A 9,592-nucleotide genomic window follows, 5' to 3' on the forward strand; every position below is an offset into this window, starting at 1 on the left:
AGGGAGGAAAACCAGATATGAAGAACTAGGAGTTGCTTTCTCACACATTTTGCACAGAGGAAGTCTTTCTTCATTAACAGAGGAAGAAAGTTATCACACAAAGCCCTGAAAGAATTCACTGAGGTTATGAACAAAATGCAACAGCCAAAAACCAAGGATGTGGGTTCACTGCTACTTGAAGTATAAAACAAAGCTGCCACCTTCGTTCTCAAATCACCTGAAGTCCTTTGCAGAGTAGGAAAAAAATCTGCTTTCAGAATCTAATTGTTATGCATGGCATTACCATGTACACCTTGATTTGTTTTCTACTGTCATCCACAAGAAAACCCATTTTCCAAAACAGAAATCACAAGCAAGTTTCAGAGAAAATATATATATTTTAAAAAATCTTTACAATAAGTCAGGAAACATAGGAGCTTGCATACAGTTTATTATAATAACTCAGTTCTCAGCTCCCTACAGTTCAGATAATCCTGGTGACAGTGTTTACAACTTCTAACTTTTGCTTTCACAATTCTGAAGCAAACAATACATTTGAGTGTATTTTACTCTGTGCAAATAAGACAACTTTTGGAATCCTTCAGAAGAAATATCCAAGATTCTGTTTGCAGAGGTCCTTTGTTTCTCAAAGATGATTTATGAGAGTTTTTGTTTTAAGATAAAGTGCTCCTGTCCAGCAGAACCCAAAGGCCTTCAAGAGTCCAGAGAGTAAGTTTAGCTCAGATTAAAAAATAATTGGTCATACAAATTCCAGCTTTCCATGTCCGCTGTACATTCCCCAGTGGACTAGTGAAAGAATTTTATCATTGCTGAGGTCTGAATGTCTCATTTTATCACAGGTCATGCAGCAGTTCTCGTGACCAGTCACAGGCACCATGCATTCCAAGTCCAATTTTGCCACCTGCCCTTTTTTTGAATGATGTCCATGAAAACTGTAGTGCAAACGAGAGAGCATTTGCTGTCGCTGATCTTGCAGTCTCTTGTTTTCACTCCTGAGCATCCTCAAGGCCAGCATGATGAGGAGCACCAAGATGAGCCCACCAGCTATTGGAACAGCAATTACAGCTGCCCTGAACCATAACTCTTTCGAAGAAGTCAATTCTTGCACCTTGGTGATGAGATTCCTGCTGCTGTCGTGTTGATATCTGCTCCCTTGTCCTGCAAAGGGGAAAGATGTGAAGCTTATTTCAGGATTTATATATACACTGATTTACATATAAGCACCTCCCTTAAATCCCACACTGACAAGTTTAAGGAGCAACTGATACACACTGGAGTATCTAGAGAAAATACCCCTGTAAAGAAAAAAATCAGTTTCTAAGTCTGCTTATAACATAGAACTTCTTACCCCAATAGCCAGTTTAACTAGGAATACCACTGCCACTGACTCTTAGACATCATGTCATGGCAAGAGAAACTTCCAATATTAATGCAGACAAACAAACCTAATTGGCTGAGATGTTCTCCTGCATCCAGCCACCTGCTTCTCCCTCTGGTGTTTCTAGTTACATTAACAACTAAATCAGTAACAGCAGATGCACAAGGTTTTGACTGTAGCTGGCCTGATGGCCAGAAGAGGGGTTTCACTGAAGCTTTATTGTCCTACCTGAAGCATCGCCCCTGGAAGGAGACAAAACATCATGTAGTCCTCTGTAATTGCACATATCTTCATGACAGCATTCCAATGTGGACATGGTGGTGGTGCCAGAGTGGTTTTGTGCTTGTTTGGCTTGGCAGATCTCAGCTGTGCTTGCAATAGAGTCCAAGCAGCCATGAGTAAGTGGGGAATGCGTATTCTGAGGATCAAGCAGTCTGGAGAAGCAGGCACTAAGCTCAGACTTGCACATATAGCCAGTTGCAACACAGTGTGCAGCATCACAGTAGCATCTGATTTCACCTAAAAAACAAAAATTGGGCAAGAAAGGTAAGAATCTGGTCCTCTAAGGACACCTCACCATATATCCTTATTAGCCACACACATCACACAAACTCGGTGCCAGTTTTGAGGTACTTCTTTAGGCTGTAGATCCACAAGCTGCTCCCTTCCCATCACTGTACAGCGTTGAAACCTTAATCCTTGTAAAGGCCTTGGGGCACTTGCTTTAATGACTAGTACTATAGTCCTTTGAATTAAAGGGAGAGCATTTCACTAAAACAGGGACTGGGGGAGGGCTTGGGGGGGGAAGGTCACAGTGGCTTTTTTTTCCAAGGTAAATAACTAACAAGACCATTTTATAGCTACTTCCACTCACTGTCAGCAGTTGCCTTTAACCACATTTTAAGTGAAATACCAGTTCTAAAAGCAACATACACTTTCAGTCATAGAAGAAAGTCACATCTATGTTTTTAACCATTACTCCAGGAACAGCATTCTATTTTTATAGAAGTAACGTTTCTTTTGCACATAAGCACACAACAAAAATACCAGGCTTCAATATTTATGTGACAAATGAAAAAGAGAAACTCGGAACTGCTGAATTGTTTATTACCTCTCAATACTGCCCCAAAATTTAAAAGGTCTAACTAACACCTTATAAAGCTATTAGCTAGAACCATTACCATTTAAGTCTCTCTGTCAGGAAGGTTTTACTGTGTGAAACTGAGCAACTATTTCTAATTTCTACTGAAGGAGAAAATCTTTAACTAGTTCTTCATGCAAAAAGACTTTTTAATATTATAGAACAAAAAAGTTTCAGTTTATAATTATTCTGCTCACCAGAGACAATGACTCTCAACTCAAATGTGAAGTTTTTTAATGGAGTGAAACTGCAAGGCTAAAGTCTCCCTGTTGCCTCTCCCCAGTTTCACATGCAATCCAATATGCAGTAGTAAAGAGGAAACACTTAAGACTGAAAATCCTCTACCGGCTCTACGAAAAATATCAGGAAACCTCAAAAATTTCTGAAGGAAGCGATAAAAAAGTTCCTTTCACAAAATTCTTCATTTTGTGCTCTCCAAACTGCTCTGGTATGAATTAAACACGTCCTGTGCTGTAGCAAAAACTTACTCTTTCCAGGCAAGTTGCAACTCAAACATAATTCAGTGTGCCAACGAGCCAAGGTTTAAGAGGAAGCCACATTTTGGAGACATCCTTGGAAGAATGGACTTAAAACTGCTTTTGGTGTGCCTACTGAACTTGCCACCACAGTAGCACCAAGGCTTTCAAAGCTGACTGAATAGTCAGATGTCTTCCTCCTACAGTCTGCACTCCAAAAAAACCAATCTACAGGCTTTTCTGCTGCCACCCCTTCTTATGATATTACCTACCACCTATATCTGAAAAAAACCCCAACTGTTCTGCAAGACGTTAAAAAAAATCATCCCAAACAAGTTACCTTCCCCTCGTCAGGCTACCTTAATAGTTTCCCCAAAATGCTACTGCAGGCTCCAGGCCTTGAAGTTCCCGCTGCTCTTTAATAACTCTGCTTAATAGAAGCCAAATGATGGAGTGTCTCACTGTCTCCAGTCCAATTCCCTTGGGGTTTCAGACCAACTAACCTAATTTTTCATGAATTCACACTCACTGTCATCCAGCATGTTACAGAAAAAAAAGACTCATTTTCTAAGCATTCTATATGAGGTCTCCCCCTTACCCCCTGAAAAAAATAGTTTTCGTAATTTTTTGCACTGTTAAATTTAAGATGCAAACATGGCACAGTACCAGAGCTGACAGTTCTTTCATTAATCTCAGCACGATACGGGAATAAAGAGAAACAATACACATACTTTCATTTCAACTGCTTATACAATCACGTTCAAAAATCTATATTTTATTGCCTTAAGACAATCTTACAAACAAAATCTGACAGGCTAGTCATCAGGTTAATTCAACTGCTTTTTAATTAAAGCCACGTTTTCAGTGAAACAAAATGGACTTTGTATTACTGTATTTCTGTCAATTCATAAAGTTTCTTCCTGTGCTATGCAAAAGGCCAGAAAGGGTATTTAGTATTTTGAAACAGTGAACAATGCCCTTCTGTTCCCTCCTCTTTCTTGTTACTGTATGTAGCTATTAAAGAAAAATGTCTGCTTTTAGTCAAGATGGCTACAGGAGAGACTGCAGGCTTCTCTTAAAGCTTTTGAAGTCAACAGCAGCCAGAAGTCTGTGATCCCCTAATTATATCATTATCAGGCACATAGTTTCAGTATCTGCGACTTCACATCACTCAGTCACTCCCTGTTCTGCCCGCTTTGATGGGGCCAGCAGGCTCCCCCCCTGCACGCTGCAAGGCTGTTATTTAGGGTTAATTACAGCCTTCCTTCCAAAATAAATAAATACCGTCGCACATCACCACCACGCTAACTTATCCTTTACCCTCCTCCCCGGAGCACGACGATTACCGGCAGCCAGCGGGTCGCCTCTGCCCCCGAGGGCGCTCCCCGGGCGGCCAGACCACAGACCACAGAGCCCACAACCCCCAGAGCCCCCAGAGAGCACAGAGCCCCCAAACAGCCCCCAGGCCCCACAGAGCCCCCAGGCCCCACAGAGCCCCCAGAGAGCACAGAGCCCCACAGAGCCCCCAAAGAGCACAGAGGCCGCAGAGAGCCCCCAAAGAGCACAGTCCCTACAGAGCCCCCAGAGAGCACAGAGCCCCCAGAGAGCACAGAGCCCCCAGCTCCCCACGGGCGGGGACAGCACCGGGCGCGGCTGTCCCGCCGGGACACGGCGGGGCCGTGACTGCCCGGCTCCGGCGGCCAGGTGGGAGGGGAGGGACACAGGGGCGGGAGGCACCGGCCCGGCGGCTACTCCGCCAACACCGCTCGGCGCGGCGTCCCGAGACAGCGCTGGGCCCGGCGGCCCTCGGGCAGCAGCCCCCGGGCACCCCGCTCCCTCCGGCACGGCCCCGCGGACTCCAGGTGCCCCACCGCAGCTCTCACCTTTGGTGAGCAGGACGGCCATGGCGCACAGCTCCAGTTGCAGCCAGATGAAGATGTAGCTGGAATGGCGATCCATTTACCCGGCGCCGCTCGCCACAGCCCGCAGCGCAGGCACGGCCGAGCCGCCGTCGCCCGCCCCTGCCCCGCCGGAGCGCCGAAGAGCCGCTCGCCCGCGGGCAGAGCCGTGGTGCGGCCACCGCTGCTGCGGCGGCGGCGGGCCAGGGGTACGGCCGCGGCTCTCCGCCCTTCCCTCGCAGTTTCACCGCGGCCGCAGGAGCAGCACCAGGAGTGGCGGCGCGCTGGCGGTTCCCGGCGGGCGCTGTCTCACTGACACGGCGGCGGCGGCGGCGCCCGCCCCGTAAATACGGCCGGCGCCGGGCGCCACTGAGCCCCGCCCCGCCTTCCCCTGCCCCGCCCCGCCTTCCCATTGGCTGCGCCTGCCGGGAGTGGGTGGGGACCCGCTCCGCTCCGCCCTCCCCCGGCCCCATGGCGCGGCCCGAGCTCCTCCCGCGGCGCCCCCGGGCGGCGGCACCGGGAGCGGGCCGGGCTCTGCGTTCGGCGATGGGCTCTGAGCGCCGGGAGCCCCGGAGACCTGCCGGGAGAGCGGCCGCTGATGACACCGAGCGCCCTCGCTCACCGCCTTAGGTTCGGGGCTCTCCGCGGGGCCGGGGAACGGGCTCCGCCGGGTCCCCGAGATAATTCCCTACGGAGGCGGCAGCGCGGGGTTTGACAAAAAACATCGTGATGTGACTGCGAGTTCGGCGGAGCCGCGATGGATGGATGGATGGATGGATGGATGGATGGATGGATGGATGGATGGATGGATGGGCTGTCCTCAGCGGTGACCGGCAGCGCCGGAGCGGAGCGCGGCGGTGTCCGAGCCCTCCCGCCCGCGGCCGCTGTCCCGGCGCTGCCGCCAGCCCTGCCTGTCCCGCAGCGCTGCACGAAGGTGCAGAGATGTTTCCCGAGCGGGAGCAGCCGCAGTCCCACTGCAGCCGGGGCTTTTTTCCCAAGGTTATGGAAACCCTGCCCCTGGGCTTGGCGCAGCGCGGAGCCGCAGCCGCCGGCTGGAAGCGCGGTGCAGCCGGGCTGCCCATCCCGGTGTCCCGGCCCGGGGTCCACCCTGCTCGGGGGCTCCTGCACCTCGCACTCAGCCCCGCAGGGTCTCACCCGCTGCTGTCACATCCACGCAGCAAGGGCAGGCCCGTGTACAGAGCTTTTAGCGAATGTGCCCTGCAGTAACTATTCTCCTTCCAGTATTTCTTTTCCAAGAACAGCTGTTGGGGATGGAAGCACGAGCTGGTGTTCTACCACTGAGCTCCGATACAGCTCCTGTGGGCTCTGTTTAGCTTGGACAGTTTTCATTCACGTGTTGGTCCTGAAAAAAATGTGCCCCTTAGTTAAAATTTCTTTGCTAACTTAGTTTTCTTCTTTCTTTGTTCATTACGTTTTATAAGCCTTGATTTCTACAGCACAGACTGTTTTCCATTTATGGGCAAAATGCTTTACATATTTGGGTCCACTAGTAGTATTAAAGCTCTTGGATAATGTGTAGATAATAATGAAAAAATTACTTGAGAATTTTCATTTGAAATTTTTTGTGAGTCCTTAAAGACATTTTCAATAGGGGACATAAAACCTCATGTCGGAGACATTCCTCCCTGAAAGAGAAAGGAGGAAATATGAAATCTGAGATCGAGATAACTCCAGTTTACTTTGGCAGAGAGGAACAGACTGGATCTCTGGCTAATTACTGCTGATGCCATCACACGTTATAATGGTTTTACTGTGAGTCTTGTGATTTGCATATGTATAAGATAGATACACGTGTGCTGCACAGTCTTTACACCTATGTTAGACATATTTGCACTCCACCACAAAGTAATTTGCTAATTCTTGTTTCTGTTTAGAAATTACAAAACGAGCAAGAACAGCCAAGTCATATCTCCCAGTCTGGCACCAGCTATCAGACACTCATTTGCAAACATACAAAATATCATTTATTATAACCTAGAATCATTACAGCAACATGTGCAGTTCTGCTTCTCCTGCTCCTATCAACGGTGACAAGCGCATTTAACAGATCTCATTTGTTACATGCAGTACCGACAGACTGGAAATGGCTTTTATTCATGGAGCCACATTACAGCTCTAAGTAACATGAGAGACTCCCTGAGTATTATAAACATCCTGGCCAAGGGAGCACAGACAGACTAACCAGAGGGCAATGTGCTTGAGATCAGTTTTGAGCAGCAAATTTCATTGACAGCTGTCAAGTTTGAATTGTGAAGTACAATTTACTGTAAAAAATTTTCTAATTCCGTATGCTACAAGCGCGCATGAAGTACCAAAATTGAGGGAGGGACAGCAGGGATCACTACCCAGCCTTAGTTCCCCCCAAAGCAGCTAAAGAGCCTTTTGTAAACCTGTGGATCGAGTCAGAGTGTCAGTGTTTTACCAATTTACTGTGTCTCTTCACTCTCTGGTACGCTGCTCAGAGAGACATGCAAGGTTTGTGTGGGGTCCTCTGACAGACTATAACATAAACAAGATAATTCAGCTTCTGCAGTGCTAATTTGCTTTTGTTTTAGAGACAAGAGCTAACAGGGCCAGATTGGCCTGTGAAAAAGGGACAGGAGACAGACCCAGCACAAAGCAATAATAACAACATGTTCTGCAACCAGAAGGAATGTGGGATAATGACTACAAGGAACCATCAAGGAAAGCTCAGGAGCCTCAGGCCGCATTACGTGTCTCCAGCAGCCATGGGAGAGCAGCCTGAAGCCTCCACTTGAACGGACTGCAGAGCCTGTAGCCAGAGCCTGCAGAGCACAGGGCTGCTCCCTCCCACCAGATACCGTGAAGGCCTTTGAAGCCAACATGAACAGAAGGAGCTGGTTGCAAAATCAGCCTCTGGGCACCTCAGGGAAAGGGACTGCTTTGGGCAGCATCTCACAGGAGCACGTTCTCTGCATCAGCTCAAAGCTCTGTCACAGATGCAGAATTTTGTCTTTAAGAAGAAATTGCAGCTAAAATAAGAGATCCATCCAATCAGTCTTTGCAGGCCACATGAATGCTGGTTTGATTCTTTCACAAGCCAATGTTTGCAGAGCCAAGTTTCTCGTAGGAGGACTTTAGAACTGACAAGTTCTTCTAAAAGGCCAATTCCTGGTCTATTCCACACCAGGATTTCTCCTATCGGGCAAGTAATAGCTCAGGACAGTACCTGCTCTCCTCTACAATCCCATTCCAGAACAGGCTCACTATTTCCCTCCAGCAGCATGTGAGCACTGCAGCCATGCAAGACTCTCCTTCCAAATGTCAGGGTGCAGTCCCTCCAGTGAAATGCCAAACCACATCCATCACCTTCTCCAGAATCTCCATGTGCCTGAGAGTCCCAGCACAAGATTGAGAGGACGGCTGCCATGAGGGGTTTGGGCCTTTCCTGCGTCAAGGAGGAAAATAAAACAAGCCAAGACAGAGATCAGCTTGGCAGCCTTTTCTAAGTACAGAACTCTGAACAAGAGAAAAGCTCTTCTCTGGCTATGGGAACCCAGCTTTAGAAAATTCAACTTCCTCCCATTGTTTTGCTTCTTTCATATTTTCTTTTTCACATGAATTGGCATTAATGCCTGTCCCTGCTGCTACTGCCTACTGTTTATGTGCCACCACAGCAACTTGTCTGCAAAACAAAGTTACAGCTTCAGCCTGCAGGTGCCCCTGATTTAAGAAATTCACCCCAGAAAAACAGTTTGGAATCAAAGATATTTCTTTCATCTGACAGCTTTGAACATTATCATGAATTCCTCACCCCTCTATAAACTTTCATGGCATGCTGGCAACTCATGACCATTTCCCCCAAATGATTGGATGTAACCCTTCTGTCCATTTCTAGCAAATAACCCCGTGTTTTCACAGTATTATTGTTTGTTTGTTATATACTTGTTTGAACCTTTCAACAATGAATGCACCCCCCTCGCAAAAAAAACAAAAACAAAAAAAATTAGGCAAAAATAAAAATTTGTTAGAGGTGCAATTCGTAAATTCTTTCTACAATCACCTCTCTAGTCAAGGCATGGCTGCAGCCCTGTCCTGGGGAGACCCACATTCCTCAGGGAGATGAGGATTTGCATACTGCTGGATCTGTATGCCCACACCAGCATTTGTCAGTACTGCCACATCAGATGCTCGCTGCACCAACAAGGAAAGGTTAGTACTGCTGCTTTGGAGTAATTTCAAATTGGTGTCAGAAGCAACATTTGCACACCATATCCATTCCTTTTTGCACCTTGCAATTATGATTCAGCTGGGAATTTCTCATTTGGAAATGATGTGAAGTTAAAAGCATTGGGACTGTTTAAAGCATCTTTGGAGCAACATTAATCAGAGTAGTTTGGGGTTTTTTTGTAAACTGCTTAACACTAGCCAACAAACAACCATTGTTTTTTGAGTTGCTTTGCTAGCATTTGGGATATGATACACAAAAGCTAATTCTACTGAATTACATTTATTTATGCTGATTATTGCCTTCAAAAAAATAATTAAGGCTTAAGCTAGCTTAACTTGGCATAAAGGCCAGGGGGCAGTGAACATAATGTGACTGTGCAATTCTTTTGGCTTCCCACTTCAGGGTCTGGTCATGGATTTCCTGAAGCAAGTAGCCATTTCAGGATCTAAGGCTATGCAGATCCCAAAGGCTGGCTCCTCCAGCCGC

At 47.3% G+C, this 9,592-nt stretch overlaps 1 protein-coding gene and 1 long non-coding RNA gene across 2 annotated transcripts; one reads left to right on the top strand and one right to left on the bottom strand.

Annotated features, from left to right (window-relative positions):
* Positions 1 to 357: 357 nt before the first annotated feature.
* On the bottom strand, positions 358 to 5,266 carry BAMBI (BMP and activin membrane bound inhibitor). Its single transcript, XM_071428736.1, has 3 exons — positions 4,879 to 5,266; positions 1,607 to 1,897; positions 358 to 1,158 (listed from the first exon to the last, which is right to left on the bottom strand). Exons 1-3 carry the CDS (start codon positions 4,952 to 4,954, stop codon positions 740 to 742), a joined length of 786 nt encoding a protein of 261 aa, XP_071284837.1. The 5' UTR covers positions 4,955 to 5,266; the 3' UTR covers positions 358 to 739.
* Positions 5,267 to 5,359: 93 nt separating this feature from the next.
* On the top strand, positions 5,360 to 8,898 carry LOC139591368 (uncharacterized). Its single transcript, XR_011679623.1, has 2 exons — positions 5,360 to 5,523; positions 7,470 to 8,898. It is a non-coding gene; the product is annotated as an uncharacterized lncRNA (long non-coding RNA).
* Positions 8,899 to 9,592: the final 694 nt, after the last annotated feature.

This window comes from Agelaius tricolor, unplaced genomic scaffold, assembly GCF_023055355.1.
Source record: "Agelaius tricolor isolate 1412-34295 unplaced genomic scaffold, bAgeTri1.0.p SCAF_6, whole genome shotgun sequence".
In the NCBI taxonomy this organism is placed as follows: Eukaryota; Metazoa; Chordata; class Aves; order Passeriformes; family Icteridae; genus Agelaius; species Agelaius tricolor.

Coding starts and splice junctions, on each gene's coding strand:
- BAMBI (XM_071428736.1), bottom strand. CDS start 4,954: ATGGATCGCCATTCCAGCTACATCTTCATCTGGCTGCAACTGGAGCTG. Junction 1,898..4,878: donor GGCCGTCCTGCTCACCAAAG/GTGAGAGCTGCG, acceptor TTTGTTTTTTAG/GTGAAATCAGATGCTACTGT. Junction 1,159..1,606: donor TTCCAGGGGCGATGCTTCAG/GTAGGACAATAA, acceptor TCCCCTTTGCAG/GACAAGGGAGCAGATATCAA.